This window comes from Patiria miniata, unplaced genomic scaffold (assembly GCF_015706575.1).
Source record: "Patiria miniata isolate m_02_andy unplaced genomic scaffold, ASM1570657v1 HiC_scaffold_5, whole genome shotgun sequence".
In the NCBI taxonomy this organism is placed as follows: Eukaryota; Metazoa; Echinodermata; class Asteroidea; order Valvatida; family Asterinidae; genus Patiria; species Patiria miniata.
Genome location: NW_024037072.1, coordinates 29,205,881 through 29,228,776, shown reverse-complemented (window position 1 = coordinate 29,228,776; position 22,896 = coordinate 29,205,881). Strand labels below are relative to the sequence as shown.

Below are 22,896 nucleotides of genomic sequence, written 5' to 3'. Positions count from 1 at the left end.
ACAGCAATGGGATCATCATTCCAACATTGTAAACAACACATATGAATGCACATCAAGATGGAAATGAACAAGCAATGTTTTTCTGCCCTAGTCCTTCCTCGATACTTGGAATATTTTGTGTTCACATGTTACAAGTTGGAACAGATCTAAAGTACAAGATGACTTGATGATTATGGACATGAACCAGAGAGCTACATGTATACATACATTTGTACATACTTACATGTATCACATCATGGAAAAAGGAAAACAATTTCGTCAAAAAGCTTTTAGGAAACGTGCTGCATAAAGCAAACACTAATGCTACTTGTACATGTACATTTTGTAGGTGCATCCATGTACATGTATGTCCACAGACCTTCAAAAAGCTTTGAAAATTCAAGTAACATAAAATGTGTGTCATTCCACAAAAGAAGTAAATTTCTTTGATTGAATAATTCTCACAACCATTCCATATTTAAATTTAAGCATTCCCAACTAAACTACATGTATATGAAGAAAACCCTTTTGTAGAAGACTGAACTCAGTAACCATATGCAGTGGGCAAACAATGGCTGTTTATTGAGGATATTTGATATTAAGGAAGATTTTCATGTCAAGGCTTTATCTCATTTCTTTCATTTCTAAATTATTAAAAACACAGTGAAGAAAAATCAAAACTTTCAGATTACCTCACATGTCCAATTATGATGTCATCATGATTTCACTTGTTTAGGACCAATAGTTTAGGGTCTTATTATTATGCCGATGTTGAAGTCAAATGATTGCATTTCATGTCAAATTTTGCAATTAGAAAATATATGAAATTAAAAAAAAAAAAAATTGATTGACGTCATCATTACATATGTATGTCAACATTTTCGGATTTTCGGACACTTTGGATTTTGCATACTATTATCAATATCTACATTGTACATGTACCGACCCACCAAGTTTCATAACAATCGGACCTTCCCTTAATGTTTTTCAAAAAACAAATCACATTTTTGATGATGTCACGATTGATGACATCACACATTTTTCGAAATTTTGTGCATTTATTTATGACCTACCAAACCTAATACAAAAGAATTTTGAATGTAGCATGATCGTTCATGACATATGGTGATAATCTTCAAAACTTCAAAAAATCCATATCATATGACATGTATGATGATGTCATCATGATGTCACCTCAAATTTCATTTATAACACTTCCCTGACTATGTTTTTTTCAACCCAATGGGCCTTGTACATTGCACAATGTAGTTCTCTAGATACATGTCCATGTGTACATGTATGTACCGGTAGGCCATTGAAAAATGCACCCTTAAGATGACATACATGTACATGTACATGACTTATGACGTCATCGTGATGTGACTTTTTTTTTGTCCATGCACGACTTTACTATGGGGGTCCTAGTGTACATGTACGGTATGCCAAATTTCATCAAGATTGAAATCTGTTTATTGTCCAAAGTGGCAAAGAAAATGAAACATGTACTGGTACATACAAAGAACGTAGAATTTGGGATAGAAGATCAAGGAGGAAGAAGAACAAAAACATCTGAACAAAAACAAAGGATTTTCTGCAAAGTCTGCAAAAAAAAAAGGCCAACAAGAATTTGAACCCTATACACATGTACCATGATGTTCCTTGTGCATGTTCAGAATAAACATACATGTACATGTACTTGTTAATACTGAAAACACCTTAACCATGTTAAATAACACAAAGAAGAACGGACATTGGTTGCGGGACATTTACCAATGATATGATCACTCTATCTTCATGCTTACCGACAAACTCTCTATTAAAGTGTGAAACTTGAACATGCTTCTTGCTAGCTAAATCTGGCCATGCATTAACACCTCTCTTTGGATTTAAAAATGTGATTCTGAAATTCCAGAAAAATGCTGGATCAAGTGAAAACTTTGATAATGGCGCAAACTTAATTGTTATCACTTTTCTCAATCTTTCACATTATGTATCATGCAAAATGCCATGTCACGCAAAATGCCACTCATTTCAACTATCAAGTGCATTGTACATGTCCAAGTGCATACGTACAATAAACACATCAACAAAGGATCCTGTATGTGCATATGACCAAAAACAGCCTTGCATGCCTCATGCCCCTACATATAATGCTGCTCTGAACACTTTCAAGAACATGTACTGGTGTACTATGTACATGTAGGCCTGTAATAAAATATTTGATTTTGCTGTTTAGTCTCCAGTATTTTTTTTCCGGCAAGGTACCGGTACCGGGTACTTTTACACCAACACTGAATTACTGGGGTGAGTGTGCTACATTTGTACATGGGAAGATAAAGGGAGGTTAAGTTTTCTCTTCTTCAATGACTGTCAGTGCTAAAATGTATTTATTATGTCAATCATTGATCATTTATCAAGTCAATCATGCCAATCATTGCTAAACCTTCACAAAATTAAATGCAAGGTCACATCCTTCATTCAAATCTTATGTTTTAAACCAAATTTAAACGAACAAATTGTCATAGCTCAGTATATTTCTCTCCTTTATCAGTAGCATGCATGTCTGGCATTATCCAACTAACAAAATGTGACAGAATTATTAAAATTCTTCCGTAACATTAGATGCTGTAGATGAGATGCATCTCTTACATGTATTTCATCTCTTTTGCTAAAATGACAATGACTTTGAATATCCTTTGAATTTAAATAGAAAATATGTTGACTTTCACAATCTATTCAAGAATACACCCAGGAACAGGCATTTTTGTGTAAATCATTGAATATGACAGAATGTCAACATTTGATCATTATTGTCTTCTATGGAAATGATGGAAGGCCCTTGAAGTCATTTGAATAATTCTGCCGTTACATTCAGGTTGCATGACAAGTTCAGCAGGCACAGCCTAACAGAACACATTATGCACTGATATTGATCCAGCGTGCATACATTATAATAACTCACTCATACGACTCATGTTTAATAATAGAAAGTCTTGTAGAATCGCCGCTGGGGGGGGGGGGGGGGGAAATAATGAAAGATGGCACAACATGAATCTCAGGACAATGGAAAAGGGAAGCAAGGGAAATTAATAAAAGAAATGGAACAAATAAATACTAGAAGTTCCAGTCATCTGCAATACAAAAAACAATACTCAAATATTCGGAACCAAAATAAAAAAACCAGCCGGGATACAGAGGGACGCAAAATGAAGGCTGTGTTTGATGGGTGGTTTAGACGCTGTCTTCCTGCTGATGATGCCTCGGATGAAATACATACCGGAAGTATCAGCCAATTGCTTGATACATATGTACGGGATATATGTACGAGGCTCAACAACTACAATATATCATTGCAGACAGGACACACAGGCAATTTGAATTGTAGACAGCAGATATTGGCTTCTCACAAATAAACACAAAGATAAAGAACACACTATCCAGAAACTAACAAAATTAACAGAAACAACACTAGACAGGATGAAAGATGCTTTGATGCATACAAGTTTATAAAATAATACTGAAAAATAAAATAAAGTTGGTGAAGGGATTATTACCTGAAAACAAAATATTTGTTATACAGTATTTTTGGTTGAAATGAATGGTCGTTAGAAGAAAAAAAATGGTGTTTAAAAAGAGTTTCAACTTTTGCAGAACATTGAACGAAAGATTTGTTTCTTTCCATCCTTCATTTGAAATGACAGTTACAACAAAAAACTACACAGGTCTATTCAAACTCCTTAAAAACTACACAAAAAATATTTGCAGTTCATAAGAAAATTAAATGTAGATTCCTGTGAAATTCTTCATTCAACAAAGTGAACATGACACTGAGAAAGTGAGGGCTTGAGTCAGCAATGTTAGATTGTTTTGTGATTTGAAAGGTTTAGGCCTATCACAGAAGATGCATGTTTGGAAAGTGGGATTATTAAAAATGAAAATAATCTGAGGAGTTAGACTCTGTGGCGCATGACTGCAGAATACACATGATTATTAATGTTGTTGAGTTAAGTTGTTTGATTAACATACATATGTACAAGATTGTGCTTGTTGTGAATGTTAAAAGATCGCCAGAAATACTCTTTGTTCTGTTAGTTTTTTTTTTATAGTTTCAACAGGAAGGTCAATGCGACACAAGCAACATGTCAAGTGGGTCATTCCATGCCAACTCAACAAATGGTGCACACCATCACCTCTTGGATTTTTTTCTTTTTTGGTGTACTGAAAGATACTTAGGAGAAATGCAAATTCTGAAAATTTGGGGTCTCTACGACTTTTCGTTCTTGCGCAACAGCATTTTGAAATTTGAGGTGGGCGGGGCCAAAAGTGCGTCGCGTCACGAAATTCAATGTTTAAAGGGCCATATATTTAAAACTATACCCCCCAGACATTTCAAACTTGGTAATCTGGGCTATTTTTTGCTGTAGATTTCAAATATTTAAACAGAAAGAAAGTAGCTTGTTTCATTTTTAAGTTAGAGGGGCCCCAAAATGGCCCAAAACTCATCTGGACCAATGTTCGGGGGGGTGTAAGTCAAAAATTGAAAATATTTTTTTCACCAAATTTTTTGCCTGTAATAGCCCCCAATTGAAACTACTTTCATGTAAAATCTTACACTTATATTAACTTCATTGAATGAGATATAGCCCTTGCAAAAAGCAAATTGTTTATTTTTACGATAACTTGACCCCCCCAAAAACCAACGTCAGACATTCCGCACCAAATTTTGCTTCACATATGTTTGAGGTTGGTCCTTAGTGAAGTCCTCTGAAAAGTTTCATGTTGGTGTCTAAATGTCTTCAGTGGATAGCTGGGCTTTTTAAAGAGTCTATATCTTATGATGCTGCAGGTTCCGTAACATACATGTACATGTACATGTACTTGTATTTTACGGAACCAGCACAACAAAATCCCCCGACTGTTGAAATACTTGGGTCAAGACTACCCATTTCCTGCTCAATAAACAGTTGCTTGTAGACCTACGTGTGCATTATATGCAAATTAGGTTAAATGACTTGAGAGTCTTATTCTTTCCATGTGCTCATCACACAGCATGCATGTAATGTATGTAGTAATTAACCAGTTCTCACTTGCACAGCATAGTATAGCACTAACCTGAACCAAAGAGAAGTGATTCAGTTTGAGTAGAGGGTCTATGGTTTTAACCTGATTGATTTTAGTTTTCATTATGGATAAGGGGAAACCTAGTTCATGCAGGAAACTCATCATGCACCAATTGTAGCAGCTGACCTCAACCCAGGAAAATATGTTTGTGTGGTCTATGATGATGTTTGGCACATCGCTATTGTAGAAGATGTATCACAACTTCATGAGGATGTGTATGTCTGCTTCATGTACAGGACGGAATCAACAAATACTCTCTATTGGCCACAAAGAGAGGATAAATGTAACATTCCATTTGTTGATGTGTTGTGTTGCGTACCAACACCAGAACTTCTACATAGCGGTGGAAGGCAATACAAACTTAGTGAGCCAACCATCATGCAACTCATTCAACTTCATCAAAACTACATCACAAGGAATGCATAATTTCACCTGTGAAACTGTAAACAATTATATCAACTGATCAAAAGTCTACATGTACAAATGTAAGCTAAGTTTCATACCCAACTTATTCTTTATGTACCGACTGCTGTTATTCTATACATGTGTACTTGTATGTTAAGGAACCAGCATCGTAAGATAGACTCATTATAATGCCCAGCTATCCACTGAAGACATTTAGACACCAACATGAAACTTTTCAGAGGACTTCACTAAGGACCAACCTCAAACATATGTGAAGCAAAATTTGGTGCGGAATGTCTGACGTTGGTTTTTGGGGGGGTCAAGTTATCGTAAAAATAAACAATTTGCTTTTTGCAAGGGCTATATCTCATTCAATGAAGTTAATATAAGTGTAAGATTTTACATGAAAGTAGTTTCAATTGGGGGCTATTACAGGCAAAAAATTTGGTGAAAAAAATATTTTCAATTTTTGACTTACACCCCCCCGAACATTGGTCCAGATGAGTTTTGGGCCATTTTGGGGCCCCTCTAACTTAAAAATGAAACAAGCTACTTTCTTTCTGTTTAAATATTTGAAATCTACAGCAAAAAATAGCCCAGATTACCAAGTTTGAAATGTCTGGGGGGTATAGTTTTAAATATATGGCCCTTTAAACATTGAATTTCGTGACGCGACGCACTTTTGGCCCCGCCCACCTCAAATTTCAAAATGCTGTTGCGCAAGAACGAAAAGTCGTAGAGACCCCAAATTTTCAGAATTTGCATTTCTCCTAAGTATCTTTCAGTACACCAAAAAAGAAAAAAATCCAAGAGGTGATGGTGTGCACCATTTGTTGAGTTGGCATGGAATGACCCAAATTTGTTACCAAATAAATCCTCTTCTATTATACTATTTATGAGGTGTGACTGCAAAGATGTGTGACTTCTGCCAAAGTAAATTGTTGGGATGTAAAAAATATATATTGCATGTACATGTACATGAACAATTTATAATAAAATACATTTATTAGGGGATATTCTGATAATAAACAAGAACACTCAATAAAATGTAAGTGGTAAATGTACTGCAGCAATGTTTGACCAGCAATCATGGCAATGGCATTACATGAACAAGCAATCGGTTGGAGAACAAACTTATTTTTCAAACAATTTTTTTTTGTAAATTGATTGGACATAAACCTACAAAATAATTATCATTTATAATCATTTGAGCCCAAATGTAGCTCTCTCAAGGTGGGTTTTCCAGAATTATTGTTTACTCTACTGCTCACGGACCGATCAAGGTTTGATTTGAATAATGACATTTTCTATAAGGTACAGATCATTAAATAAAACCTTATTGAAAAAAAGACATAATCCAACCATTTACACTGTTAATTAGTCTGTCAAACATTTCTCACGGTTACACGTAGATCAAAATTTGATGGCATTGCAGAATCAAACAAGAATAAATTCAATTCAAAATCCAAAAATGATACATTCTATTCTAAGATGCACAGTGTAGATCTCCAGCAAAGCTTTCCTTTACAAAGAAAATAACAAAATCTCTTTGTGAAAAATTACTGTATTAAATTCTAAATATCAATGCTATTTTACATTTCAGTAAGATCCAAATGACAAGTGATGATTTTTCCAAACATAAATTTGGCAACTGTTACTGTATCTGGCAACTGTTAAGTGCTGTAGCTAGGCGCATGTACATGTATAAGTACATGTTAAATGAATGATGTTATACAAGACATGAGCGCATGGTGGATAATGTTAGAGCTGCATGCGATGATTGTCAATAAATGAAAAAAAAAAAAAAAACAGAACAGGCAGGGTATAACACAATGAAATAGGTTTGATACTCTTTTTCTGAGTCAAGAATTAGGAAACAGGGAAAAAAAATAATATTTTCAAGCTGTTGTTTCAGCTGTGATGTACAATTAAAAAGTACATTTCTGTACTTTGTTCAAGACTACCGGTAAGTACTGTACACATTTACATATGTACTATGCACATGTACAGTTTGTAATTTTTGTTGTTGAAATTAACTCATTTCTTGTTAAAATTCTGTTCTGAAACATGTTCTTATCAATATAGATGCTGAGAGGTCAGGATCATTGTTTTTTAAATACATGTAAAACTGAAGAACACATTCCAGATATTTTGGGCATCCCCACAGAACCTGGAGATGGAGAATCTTCAAATGTGTTCTAATAAGGAAGGCGCTGGAAATACAGAAACAACAAATATGTACATGCCTCAGAGGACAAAAGAAATTGACGGGTCAATTGTTACCAACTGGAAGGGCCATACAACTACGTGTACAGGTATGAGAAAGACATGTGTGGACTATTTACTCATGGATTGGCCCTGAATGGTTGTTAATGATAGAGAAGCCACTGGAAGATTACTAGAAATGATTTATACATGTACATGTAAGCAGTGCATGGATGTGAGAAGTGCTTGTGTTAGCAGCGTTTGTTAGTTATGCATGTACATGTAGGTGAACAGAATCATGTACACGTATTGGGTATGCACATATTCAAATTTAGTGGTACATGTACTGGGTACATGTACATGTACCAGTAATTCATTGTAAGGTGGCATAATTTCTCAATATTTTTTCCACATAAATTTGGATTACATGTACCGGTACACTACACACACCATAAAATGTGTTAACCTCAGCAAGTTTCTTTACATGAGTTTAAATGTGCTTCCTTGACAAAACCAAAATGATGTACTCCTATGTGAGGTAGCAACAAAATGCAATGACAACATGAATGTGATTTGAGAAAGTGACAGGTCTACATGTATTAAAACAAATTAAGCGCACACTCTACACATGCCAACCTGAACAGCACACCAACACATCAAAAAGAAAGCAAGCTTTTATATACAGAATTTTGATTTTGAATGAAACTAACAAGTAGCAGAAACCCTTTTAGCAAGCAAAGCTGTTAATAATTGGTTTGTTTAGATATGGAATTATTTATCAAAGTTTTAAACTAAAGTGCCCAGATACACGTAATTATTTGGGTATAGTTTCTATCTTACATGTAGGTAGTTGAGTCTATTTCATTAGATCATAGTCTTTAATCTTGAATAATTGTACTAATCTTTTGTTTGTATAATTTAGAGTGCATATCAACACAACAATCATGTACTACTCAAACACAAAAGTGTCCATGTTCATATTAAATGGAAATATCATCACAGCTTTCATGAGGAGACAAATTTGAATTCAATGACTGCATGAAACTTGTCTCGTCATGACAACAGTCACGATACATTTACGTACTTGTATAACAATGTTTGTAATTTGATTATTAGAATGACTATGATTAGTCCTTTTCTCATCACTGTTCACACAGTGTAAGTTAAGGATATTGAACACTTTTAAGTGCCTTAGCTTGATGAATTAGCAAAGACTCTTATATTAGTGAATTAAATTAAAAATTAGCTTATTAGAGTATTAGCTTATTTGAGTTACTTTAAATTATATTGCGGATAACAAAACTATTAGAACTAGAATATAAAACAAATAAAAACTTGAAGACAGCTGCTCAATAACCCAATATTTTGCGGTAACTCCAATCATGCTCAACCAACAGCAAAACTCAGCTCAAACACTAACCGGAAAACACCCACCTTTCAAGAACCCAAACACCTTTTATTGCCCAAATGAGAATTTCAAACAGCTTTGAAAGTTGGAAGCTTTGCAACCACACGGATAGTTTGGGTAAGAAACCAACCGAGTCAATTTGATTTTGATTGTGCTTTGTGACAGAAGAGTAGTTGCCAGTGTGTGGTCAAACGAATACTGCAGTACTTACCCCACTCCACATGGCACCAATACTCACTTCCTCCGTCCCGTCATGTTTCTCATAGGACACGCTATCAGAACTCTCTCTCCTAGAGCCGGGACCGCTACTGCTGCGTCTGTGATCATGCTTACGTTCTGAACGTAAGCTTGCTTCATGACGTGGGACGTCCGTGGACAGGTCTTTATTGAGGAGTTCTCGGACCCGAGATTCTTTGACGGCATCCATTGTCTGCTGGACATAACAACAATTAGAAGAATTGTTAGTTGCACTGATCAACTCAGCCTATGGACAAAGACCATCACTGCTCTCATACTGTGCAATACCCAGTTGCAGTGTTCTAGTTGAGGTACTTGTGACTGACCAATTGTAATCAAAAGTCAAGTTACAAGGAAGTCACCAGTGCAGTCAGAGGATATTGGGGATGAACTTAACAAAGAAATGCCTATGTCATAATTCATTGGAATAGTTTGTGAGTTGACTTGGGACTGGATGACTTGTGATCAGTGACAAGTGCCTTGACCACAACACTGCCAAGATGCTCTTGGTAATGTTTTATGCTTTCAGGTCCCCTATCTGGGATATTCTGGGAATGTGCATTATGATGAGGATACATGTAAATGTGACCCAATTTTTCCCTACAGCAAACAAAGCCAACTACCGGTAGGTACTTGTACATGTACAAGACAATCATCAAATCTACACGTAGATCTTTCCAACAGTGCAAAGTAACAGCCATTGTTCAAAGCACAAGGGAGGTTATTGGTGATAGTTAAGTCGGTAGCATGATATTCAAAGATTTCAAAAGTGATGAGTAATTTGGTACCCATGAAGTGAGCAAATTCTCACTTCTAATCTTGCCTCATCTTCCTGACAAATTTCTACTCTTTGCAACAAAACTATTGGTATTGGTAATGTCAGTCTGTTTATAAATCGATGCACCGGACAGTCACACAACTCACATTCTTTCGTGACCTCATGGCGCATTCCTCCAAGATTTCAGCTGCCTCATATTTGCCTTGTCGTCTATAGAGGGCTCCAAGGTTCTTCAGGGTTGTTGTCACTGTTGGGCTACTACTGTAATATGAAAAACACAAATATTGTCTACAATCAGTACTGGTAACATTATAAGGGCCACCTGTTTTTTGATGTACCATTCATAAATACCTCAGACAGTTTAGCCATTCCTATTGGTCGAGAGCCCGTCACGTGGCCGGTATTAAACGGATGATAAAGACATGGCTAGCTGGTCTTAAACACTTTTCCAGTGTCACAATAAAATGTGGACTCCTAAAAATCCAGTGCCTCTTATCGTTTCATTGGTTGAACGTTCACAATCCTCACGTAGGCATGCGCAACACTACCAGGGAGTTAGAATTTTAAAGTTCTAAATTCAAAACGCAACGCGCCAGGTGCGTTCTGCGCGACATCGCGTAGAACATGATACGCGCGCGTCAATCTCCATAAAAGGGTTGTTTTCATCTTACTCGCCAGCTGAACACTCCATTATTTTGCAGGAGGGATGTTTCAAAAAGCATAAAGTGAATTTGTTGAACAAAATCGGGATGTTTTGAACGAATTATATGATTTTTTTTACCGAAAAGGTATTTATGAATGGGAATAAATATGTACTCCGTCGGTATTTATCACTCTGTTTAATACCACTTAGAGTCTGGGTGCTGATAATTACCCTCGCCTCCGGCTCGGGTAATTATCAGCACCCAGACTCTAAGTGGTATTAAACAGAGTGATAAAAACCTCCGGAGCACACATTTATTCCCTTAGTAATATGCTAGAGTTTCATCATCATCATCATCATCTATTATAAGATGGAATCTAGCAGTGGCAATGCTATGCCAGGTGTCTTTATCCCTCAATACGTATGGAAGGTCCTCAATTTCATGTTGCGTGTCTCTGCCAATCACATCAATGTAGTTGAAAGGTCTTTGTCCTCTATTAGGGCATGGAAGTCTCCAACATATTACATCGGATATGACCTGGTCTTCAGCACGATAGCAGTGGCCAGCAATCTGTACTCTACGTTGAGCAACAATAGCAGAGATAGGTGGAATATCTCCGTAAATCTGTTCTTTGGTCTTGTGCTCACGCCATGAGATGTTCTGTACCCTTATAGATAACATATTTCATAGATAACGTATTTCATTGTTGCTTGAAACGTGTTCAAAATACTATGCAGCCGATGCGCGTTATGCAAGTTGACGCTCAAAATGCCGATGCACGTGGCTGGTCTATAGGGAATGAAATCATTTGAGGAGACCTATAAGACATCAAGACATATACAGAGAGAGAGAGCATATACAATGTACCTGTCAACTTTGGCTGCTTTATGCCATCCACCATATTCACCGTAAGGAGCATTGTCTTTGAATTTACCCTGTGAACATATTGCAGAATAAAAAAAAAAGATACAGTCACTTCAAATCACACAGTGACAATTACAACGATATGACAAATAACTGGTGAAAAAAAACAGGATGTCTCTGTTGGAACAGTGATAAACATGAGTAGGTGTGAAAGTAAAAACCACATTTATATAATGGATGGGGTGGCACAGGGGGTTTGGGCAAGGTAACAAGCCCCCTTCAACCTCTCAAGTACTCTGCTCACCCCTAGAATCTAACCTTATCATGTCTCTCTTCAGCATGCATGCATATCGGTTTGGTATCTTTATTGTCTTTCCCTCCAAAGTCTCTCTTCAAGCACTCCTGATGGAGGGGGTATGACAGGGGCAGGGGTGGGGCAGGGGCAGGGGTGGGGCAGGGACAGGGGCACAGGGAGGGGCAAAGGCAGGGGTTTGCAGGTGGTGGGAAAACACCCAAGCACCTTCACCACTCGGGTATATTTTGTTCACCACTTACATCTAAGCTTCTCTTGTCTCTCTTCAGCTTGGATCCATATCGACTTGGTACCGGTAACTTTATCGTCTGTCACTCCAAAGTCTCTCTCATGTGTTTCAAATACAGGGAAGGGGAGGGGGGGGGGGGGGTAACATGCCCTCAGGTTAACCTAGGCTGCATCTTACCTTCTCTTGTCTCTCTTCGGCTTGCATCCATATCGGCTTGATATCCTTATCATCAGTCCCTCCAAACTCTCTCTCATGTGCCCTAGTCAGAACCTGTTTGTACAGGGTTTCCGCAGCCTTGTATTTGCCTTGTTTCAGGTAGGCAGAGGCTAGGTTGTTCTTGGTCTTGGCCACATTGGGGTCATCGGGTCCAAGTTTGGTTTCGTAGATTTCAAGGGCACGCTTGTAGTACCATTCAACCTAAAGAAAAAAATGACCATAATATTTACTGAAAGTTAAATTTTTATTTAATCAAAACCCATTAAGTTCACACCAGTAACTAATTTAAATGTGAACTCAAATTGAATGGTTTCAGTCAACTTGTTTGCATGGTTCACTAGTCTATTCTACCTCATGTACAAGTTACAAATTTAACTTATGAGTTTTTTGTGTAGCAAATTCTGCATGAATCCTCATGGAACAAAGTTCGTGTTTTGTCTTATCACAGCATACATACTTTAGTTTGAATAAACCCTGCCCACTTCTAAAGCTTACACATTCTGCCTTTTCAGGTTTCAATATTTTCAGGCGAAAGTCATCTTTCCATAGTTTATTTCAAAAACTACAGAAAACATTAATCATGCAAAGCTAACCCTGTGACATTTAGCCTCAATCTCGTCATCCGTAGGGAAACCTACCTCCTCATATTTGCCTTGATTCTGGCACAGCAAGGCAAGATTATTCAGTTGCTTAGCAACATCTGGATGACCTGTTCCCAACACCTAGACCACAGAGGAAAAAAACAAGGCAATAAAGATCGACCGTGCATGAGAACGGGATTCCCAAGGGCAAAGAGATGGGGAGACTAACTGAATACCAAGTTGCAGAATTCCCTTAGAGAACGTCTGTGACTTGACTTTGCTCAAATTAAGCTTGCAACAGATACTCCAAGACAGTGCTGCCAGGGCATGTGATTGGCTTTCTTGGGGATAGTTTACTCTTTTGATTTCATCTGCTTACTTAAATAAGTCCCTACTGACTTTCTATACCGTACATTGTAATTGTCATTCCGGTTGTTTAGGGGCAATAGACTTTAAAATGCTAATTTTTCCCATTAACTTAATGGGAAAATATTAACTGTCCATCTCTGATTTATACAATTGTTACAATTATTATTACACATATATATTCATTGACATGAAAACATTCAATCCTCAATTTCAAACTAAAATGTGAACGGTGCCAGGCAAAAATGCACATTTCTTAAAAAAAAGACCAAAAAAACGAACCAAAAGACTACTTACTCCATAGTTTGAAGAATGTAATGAAACAATGCCCATTTTATAGCTTTCTTGATTTAGTTTGATAATTTAACTGACCTTTTCTCTGATTTCCAGAGCTCTCTTACAGAGTGGTTCAGCTTCCTTGTACTTGGCTCTCTTGCCATAGAGAACAGCCAGGTTGTTTAATGTAGCTGCAACCTGCCATAAACCAATTAAACATACCGGTACATGAATCTCTTTAATTCAACCACGATATATTGGTCTACCCTTCGAAAACATCAAAATGAGACTGACACTCATGAAATTAGTCTTCAGGATGTTTACACTTATTTGTTTTTTTATATGCACTAAGGACAGCATATTGCAATGTTCATTATGCTATGAATTATTCAGATGACATCTTCATACACGTAAGCACACAAAACTTATGTGACAGACACACTGTTGAACATGCAGTACTTGTACTCACACTTGAATACTAATACTATATACCAGTTGGCATGACTGAGTGACAATGTTAATTGTCTGTGCTGATTGAATCTATTTGCAAGATGCTAAATTACTAAATAGTACGGTAGCTTTGACAACTTCCAACTCTTTTGTTTTAGTTGGGTCACAATTTTGATCTAAACATGGGCAAAGAGTTGTACAATATGATTCAATGAAGTGTATAAACTAGAAAGGATGTACTTACAGCAGGATGATCTGGTCCGAGGGTCTTTTCTCTGATGGCAAGGGCATCATGTAATAGATTGCCAGCCTCCTTGTACTTATTCTGATCTCTGTCACAGAAGAACAAAATATTGTTTTGTTTGTCTTTTGATATGTTAACTACCGGTACTCTTGATTTTGGCTTTTTGCATGTTACTATAGACATGATAAAGGATGAGAGATCTGTGTGTTGCATTTCTTACTAACCTACTTGACAACACTTTCATTTCCAGGTTCCAACAGCATATTAGTTCCAACAACATACAAGTTTACAGAGAGAGAGAGAGAAAGTTGAGGGAGACCACTGGATTGGACATTCTACTGTATTTCCATCAGCACCTAACACTCATGTGCAGAAGCAACTGGTTGTGCAGATTAAGAACAAAATCATGTCTTGCATATTGAGCCCAGGCAAATACCTGCATGATCCAGTGCGCACACTGGAACTGTCAGAAGTGGTAAAAAAGCGCCACCTAGTGTTAGTGCACGGACTCTTTTGATGTTTATTCTGTCACATGACAGGAGTAGTTTCAGCACATGTATAGCCCTGACAGAAAGTCTATGGCCTACATGTAGACTAGTGCCAGTATGTTAAGCATGGTGGCTACATCAGGATGATGACAGTAACTCTATGGCCTACCTGTAGACTAGTGCCAATATGTTAAGCATGGTGGCTACATCAGGATGATGACAGTAACTCTTTGGCCTACATGTACAATGTACCTGTAGACTAGTGCCAATATGTTAAGCATGGTGGCTACATCAGGATGATGACAGAAACTCTATGACCTACCTGTAGACTAGTGCCAATATGTTAAGCATGGTGGCTACATCAGGATGATGACAGTAACTCTATGGCCTACATGTACCTGTAGACTAGTGCCAATATGTTAAGCATGGTGGCTACATCAGGATGATGACAGTAACTCTATGGCCTACCTGTAGACTAGTGCCAATATGTTAAGCATGGTGGCTACATCAGGATGATGACAGTAACTCTATGGCCTACATGTACCTGTAGACTAGTGCCAATATGTTAAGCATGGTGGCTACATCAGGATGATGACAGAAACTCTATGGCCTACATGTACCTGTAGACTAGTGCCAATATGTTAAGCATGGTGGCTACATCAGGATGATGACAGTAACTCTATGGCCTACCTGTAGACTAGTGCCAATATGTTAAGCATGGTGGCTACATCAGGATGATGACAGTAACTCTATGGCCTACATGTACCTGTAGACTAGTGCCAATATGTTTAGCATGGTGGCTACATCAGGATGATGACAGTAACTCTATGGCCTACCTGTAGACTAGTGCCAATATGTTAAGCATGGTGGCTACATCAGGATGATGACAGAAACTCTATGGCCTACCTGTAGACTAGTGCCAATATGTTAAGCATGGTGGCTACATCAGGATGATGACAGTAACTCTATGGCCTACCTGTAGACTAGTGCCAATATGTTAAGCATGGTGGCTACATCAGGATGATCATGTCCTGATGTCTTCTCTAGATCTTCCAAGGCTTGTTTACAGAGTGGTACAGCCACCTCATACCGTCCTTGTGATGCATACTGGATGACTAGGTTATGTAGAGTGCGCAGTCTGGCTGGGATCTCATAGCCACCTGCAGCTGCTGCTGCAGCACCTGGGCTTGCTTGCTGCTGTGGGTATTGATCTGAATAAGGTAACAGGGAGACATGTTTAAATCAAGAAAATATTAAATAGACTTCTTAAGGCTACATAAAGCTTGACAACGTGGATACTGTTCTGAAGAAAAATGTAATTAAACAAAAGACCACATATATAATCCTTGGGCTGCTGAATCTAATAAATCTTTGTTATTGCTTTTCTTTAAGAGACGTTTTCACTGATGAAAAATGTATGATTTACTGTTGAAATACATTGTACATGTACATACATGAATCTTCCAAATCTAACCCAAATATTTAGCCATGCATACATACCGATACATGTATTATGTACATCTTTCAGCCACTCCTTTAACCACTTTTGATTTTCGCAAAAGGCACAATTTTCCAGCTAACTTCTGATATGTATGGCCAAATTCCACAAATAATGAATCGCAAGAGTCATTTCAACAGTATTTGTAAGATATTTTTGCCGAAACCTCATATATTTCAATACTCCGAGGTGTGCACTGGAGCGTACACGGTACATTGTAAATTGTCGAACAATAGACCGTGCACAATGGTCACTTCAAGATCAACACATGGTCCGCCTCCGCAGACTTCATGAACTTTGTGTGTGTGTGTGTGTGTACATGTATTCTGGAATTTGTATTCCTGTGGAGACATTTCTTTGTTCTCGTGTAGTAAAGTTTTCGAGTGTGAAATTGAAGTTTCAAAATGCTCTTATTTTAACCACAATTAATTTCCTGGGCTGAAATTTGGACTAAATATCCCTTTTCTAAAACTCTTCCATTTGCGACTGATCAACCTACCTTGGAAATTCCTAGTTTTTGAGTAAAATCCATATATCTATTTCGTGAAATTCTTGTGGAGACGTATTCATCTATAGAAATGTTCTTCTGGAGACGTATACAATCTTTTGTTCCCTATTGTGTTCATGTCTCCGTAAGTTAGTAAATGCCAGCACAAAAGGCACAACGGATTAGTGTGTTTAGACGTCACCCGGAGGCGAGTCGACGCAATCTTGATGTTTTAGAAGGTGGCTATAAGCTTATAATTTATAACACAACCACTCAAGTTCAGCCTACATGTACCTTGCTTGTACCCATGATGGAGAAGGGAATATGGGAGCAAGCATGCTCCATGTTGTACCTGACCTGATCATGACACATTTAATTGTGTCCAACGGGCATGACAGGGCTACTAAAGAAATGCATAAACAGGGCATCTTTCACCCTTTCATGTACATGTTAATGTACATGTACATGTAGGTCAATTTCCTCAATATTCATGACATTTGAATAAGTAAATGTACCATGCATGTACTCGTGTACATGTACATGTACATGTACATGTACAATGTACATGTACCGGTACATGTACCGGTACATCTACATTGTACAATGTACCGGTACATAACAGCCCCGAAGAATGTGCATTGAACTCCAAAACCTTGGCTTGCCAATCCAGAGCACTGGCTGTTTCAATTTTTCCTGTTCACATAATACACGTACCCGGTAGTTACCGGTAGTACGCTGAATCACTGGCCTCATGTCTGACGCCATAAGATCAATGATGGTTAATATCTCCATGCATCACAACATGTCATCCAGTCAAGTGTAAATTGAATTCCATTGAGAGGCCCATGACTTGCCACAGGATACTTGACAATGTTCGCTGTGCACAAGTTAATGGGATTAGTCTCCATTTCAGTGGCTCTTGTGTTCACAGTGATTAACTATGCAGTCAGCAAACTACATTTTGTACAATGTACATGTACATGTATGCCTACAAATGTACATGTACGTGGAATGATATGATGTTTCAGCAAAAATTAGATTGTTCTGTAAACTGTCATCAAGTCCTTGCCTCTTCATGATATTTAGTTTTGACTTCCGAATACAAATGTACATGATGCCGACTTTATAGGGAATGCCTTAATCATTATCGGTACATGTACCGGTAGGTAAGTCATGCTACCGTGCACAAGTCCTCCATGATGTACATGTATGTTCATGAACAAATAAGGCATAAACATGCAACATTTCTGGGAAAAAAATACACTTTGTCTTCTACACTTACAATGAGAATATACTAAGGAACTCATTTGTATTTAAAAAAACAAACAACATAAAATGATTCTATACAGCCTGGAAATATGATGGAACAAATACATTTTGTCTGTGTTTAAAGGGAATATACAACATTTGCAAACATCTAAAAATAAAACTACCAAGTTTTTGCGAAATACCTTAATAGGATGTTGGTAAATGACAGTATAAAGCATCCTGTAAAATTATGGCACCTGGTATACTGTCATTTTCAAGAAAAGTGGTATTTTTGTATCAATTTCCAACGCTGATCGGCCGATCAGCGTTGGAAACAACTGGCTTTTTTTTCAAATACTGGACCCAATTGACCATTGCACTTGTTTGCAATCGATTACAAACCTATGAACGGGTAAGAGCCAGCTTGACTGGTTCCCTGACCTTACAATTCCCCAATGTATGTAAACTGCTCTGTTTCTTCTTATATGGAGTCAGGGAACCAGACTACAGGAAAATGATCGTTTTTCTTGGTTTTTATAGCATTTTCGAACCCAAAACCTCCAAAAAGTCAGTGTAACTATATTTGCTTTATATTTCCAACCCCCAATTCCATCCATTTCTGAAAATTACAGCAAAAGCAAATGATGTATATTCCCTTTAAAAGAAAGTTATTCAGCTGCTTAACTTGACATCTTACTGGTACCTGTGTCTGTACAGTGGCCATTTATAAAGTACTTAAAATGGATAGCATGCAATGAACTTCTACTACCCGTACTTCAGCACAAATGTACATGTTTAATTAAAATTCATGTCAGGGGCATATTAGAGGGGTACGATGAGATTCATTTCAAAATATGGCATGTATGGAGACTGAGTTGTTAAAATGTTTGTGATGTACTGGTACCGGTACTGTACTGGTACCGGTAGTGTACATGTAACACCTGTCTCAAAGCAGACATTGTCATTACAGCATTGTACAGGTACAGGCAATTCAATCAATTATGGAGCAGATGCAGAGACCCCATCCAACCTTGTATCAATGTTTGCAGCCAGTGCCTGGAAGCACATATCCTTTTAAGGGCTTTACAATGGACCCTGGGCGCGTCAGAGTGGTTGTCAATCAAGTTTAGACACAATTTTTAGTATTGTCGATTGTAGGGACTTTGCACATTATGCAGAAGGAATGCCAAGTTCACTATGCTCCGGTCAACAATTGTCAACATACTGTATGATCCTTTACATAAACTAAAGCAAACTGACAAAATGGAAATGTGTCCCCTTTTGATTCTGCAAATTTGTCAATTTCAAATCAAATCAAATCAAATGAAGGGCAAAACCTAATATTGATTTACATCACCCCGCGGCAAATTCCATCTTATGAATAGTTTAATTGCAGTAAATGACATCAGATTCGAACCAGCCAACCGATCCCGCAAGCTTGATGGTCGCGTGGTAAGACGTCTGCACTAGAAAGCAGGAGGTCTGGGTTTGAGTCCCACTCGAGTGATTTTTTCCAACTTTCACTCGGGAGGTAACACACTGAGTATAAATAATACAGTGTTTATACGTTAGTGAAGGGCAAAACCTAATATTGCTTTACATCACCCCATCGCAAATTCCATCTTACGAATAGTTTAATTACAGTACCCACTGCTAAATGTACAAGTGCATCAGATTCAAACCAGCCAACTGATCTTGCAAGCTCGGTGGTCGAGTAGTAAGACGTCTGCGCTAGAAAGTGAGTCCCACTCGAGTTATTTTTTCCAACTTTCACTCGAGAGATAACACACTGAGTATACAGAGTTTATACATCGGTGAAGGGCAAAACATTAATGCCCATGGATGCACTTTCACACTACGAAAGAAAACCTTTGGACCAAAAGCTTGCTAGAGGATGAAGGTTGTTTATAACTTTAAGAGAAAAGAAAGCAACAAGTAGCCTATATGAACACATAGTGCTCAAATGTTCATTCTTTCATTGTATGACACGACAAAATACGAACAACATACACTGTACTCACACACATGTACATGCACAACACATACACTGTACATGCACATGTATACATGCATATGTATACATGTACATGTACATTGCTCTAGTACTTAGAAAATATATATTTTTTTTCAGCTTCATTTGATTTGATATTGCTGCCACCCACATCCATGTGGGCCTCTCCTTTGCCAGACTCATAAACAGGACTCGCTTTCAAGACAGTGTCTCCAAATGCTAATGTTACTGGAGAGGCGACGGCTAGCATACAAGTCTGTACATTACAATATCCATGACTCACAGCAACGCACCTAAATGCCACCCTAATGAATAAAATGGATCTCAGTGCGTATACAGAGAGGGTGCAAACCGACATGATAACAGGGTAGTGCTAACAATCAGCAGAATAAAGCGCAGACATCTCAAAGGATTGCACTCTCATGTCCGCCAGTTTGTTTCAGTTTCCAAGCTCAAGTGAATTACATGTATATGTAAAATCAGCACTTCCCATCTTTTGCTTCAATCTTCAGTTAATGAGCTACATGTACATGTACATGGTATATTTTGACAAGCCTGCATTTTCAATTTATTATTTGAAAGCTTTTGGTTATGCCTACATGTTTATTAACTCTCATATGACGTGTACTTTCCAATTGTTGAGCCAAAGATTCATCTCTCTGTCTCTTAAATACATTTATACATAGATACATGTATACAGGTAGGGAGTTTTACATTTGTTTAGAATTTAATTATTTGCTGGTTTGTGTCAGGATCTTCTTCTCTGCATGATCAACATGCCATGGCAGATTTTTGTGACGTTTTGCAGATTTGGAAGGAAAAAGGTGACAAGATAATGCATACATGTACATGTACGTATGCATGTGTACATGTACATGTAGATCAGGTTACACAATCAAAATACAAAGGAAACCAGCTCTAGAGATTTCTTTTGGGTACCGGTGCATGAGATGTCTAATTCTCACCTTCTGGTTGTTGTTGATCTTCGTCGTCTTCTGGGAAGCCCAAATCTAACGGCTCTGCAGTTTCTTCAGTCTGTTCAAAGAAAAAAACTCACACTTTGCAATACACAGCCAATTATACTATAACAAGATTGTGACAAATTGGTGAAGTGCCTACGGTATGATGGCCCAGGGGTCAAAATGGTGGTCATTCATGTGATCATCCATTTTTTCTTTAATATGGTCTGTGGAGGGGTGACCACTGCCTGAATCCTGCAAACTCCTGCAGTCAATACCGGTATGTTGAGGCTTGGCCAGTGAATTCCTGGAGCAGCATGGAGGATTTCTAGCATAATATAGGCCTGTACATTGTACATGTATGTATGCATGACTGAGCAAAAACAACACAAAGTCCTGCCCAAGAATTTGACAAAGTGCATCCTACAAAATCAGTAACACACTTGTGACATGTAACCTAAATCCTCCAAATTCCTTCACTTTGGCAAAGAGGATTTTGAAGGATTCAGGGCGGTTAGGGGTAAAAGAACAATCATCTACATGTGTACATGTATAGGCAATGTCAATCACTCACATCTGGTGTCCGATCCTCATCATACTTCTTGATGGAATTCATATACTCCAAATGTTTATATTTCTCCTCTAGCTCTGCCAAGTTCTGTTCACTAGTCTGTAGTTTCTGCTGTGTAGCCGCTAGCTCATCTCTCAGCCATGCATTCTCTTGCACCAATCGTCTGACCTGGGCTCGTAACTTCTGTTTCTCAGCTTCCACCATGTTCAGGTGGTGGCCTAGAGCCATCATCACCTGAAACAAAAGAAAATACAATAAAATTGTACAACTTTCATTATTAACATGATTAAGGGAGGTAACACACTGAGTATGCAGTGTTTATACGTCAGTCAAAGACAAAACCTAATATTGATAACTTTTTATTTGTAATGATTTTAACAAATTTATTCTAAGAATTTAATCTTAAAGTTAAACATTTTAATAGTATTCATACATGTCATACCTAGATGTATGTATACACATAATAATCAGGCAACTGGGAATTTAGAAAAAAATGAGGAAACTCCAAACCACACAAGACTTTGTACAAATCAATTTGTAATGAATTCATGAGAAGTAAAACACGAGGACAGCAGCAGATCCAAGGAATAATTGCTTGCCTGATTATAATGTACATGTACATGTACATGGACATACACGCGCAAAAGTCATCTTCATGTAAGTGGCAATATCAGTCATGCAATTATGTGGAGTTAAAGCATGTTTGTGCCAATTTTTTTAGAGCAAGTTAAACATCAACATGTTATACATGTTATTGTACACAATGTACATGTACCAGTACATCCTACTTCCTAGTATAGGTTTTCCCAACTATTTTAACACTTTTATCACACAAATTCCTTATATTGATACTTTAATTTCGTCCCCGAACATCGCCAAGCTCACTTCTCAATTTGAATTTCAGAAAGCCACCACTAGATTTCATTTAAGGTTCAGTATAATTCAAATTGTTAGCATTCCGATTCGTCCAAAATCTTTGAAGTTCGTCTCATGAAGCCATCGGCATTGAATTGACAAAGCAAATTCGTTTTTTGTCAATCGTTTTCATGTTGTTGTCATTACATTTCGTCCCTGGTGACTTAAATCGTATACGATGCGCCCAATGTTTAGACTTATTTGAAGAATTATGCGAATTAAAACAATGATAAGTCAACATACATGTATATTTCCTTATATAAAAGTAGTTAGCTGTAAGACATGAATTTTTATTTCTGTGTTTCACAATTAACATTCGAGTAAAAATTGACATTTCACAATTTGCACTGAAATGACATGGGCACTAAGCATTAAGTTCAAAGACCTTCTTAATGCTGTTCTT

At 37.6% G+C, this 22,896-nt stretch overlaps 1 protein-coding gene across 9 annotated transcripts in view; it reads right to left on the bottom strand.

The window, feature by feature from the left end:
- The window catches only part of LOC119741079 (kinesin light chain-like), a 56,972-nt gene that overhangs the window by 21,099 nt on the left and 12,977 nt on the right, over positions 1-22,896 (bottom strand). For 6 of the 9 annotated variants that reach the window (XM_038216739.1, XM_038216732.1, XM_038216738.1 and 3 more), the window contains exons 3-12: positions 21,582-21,812; positions 21,014-21,083; positions 15,781-16,015; positions 14,317-14,404; positions 13,719-13,820; positions 13,038-13,121; positions 12,361-12,600; positions 11,645-11,712; positions 10,280-10,394; positions 9,330-9,551 (exon numbers count right to left, since the gene is read on the bottom strand). In XM_038216739.1, coding sequence (XP_038072667.1) covers positions 9,330-9,551; positions 10,280-10,394; positions 11,645-11,712; positions 12,361-12,600; positions 13,038-13,121; positions 13,719-13,820; positions 14,317-14,404; positions 15,781-16,015; positions 21,014-21,083; positions 21,582-21,812 — 1,455 coding nt within the window. The remainder of the gene's footprint in view (positions 1-9,329; positions 9,552-10,279; positions 10,395-11,644; positions 11,713-12,360; positions 12,601-13,037; positions 13,122-13,718; positions 13,821-14,316; positions 14,405-15,780; positions 16,016-21,013; positions 21,084-21,581; positions 21,813-22,896) is intronic. The other 3 variants (XM_038216734.1, XM_038216741.1, XM_038216733.1) reach the window with 2 other exon arrangements.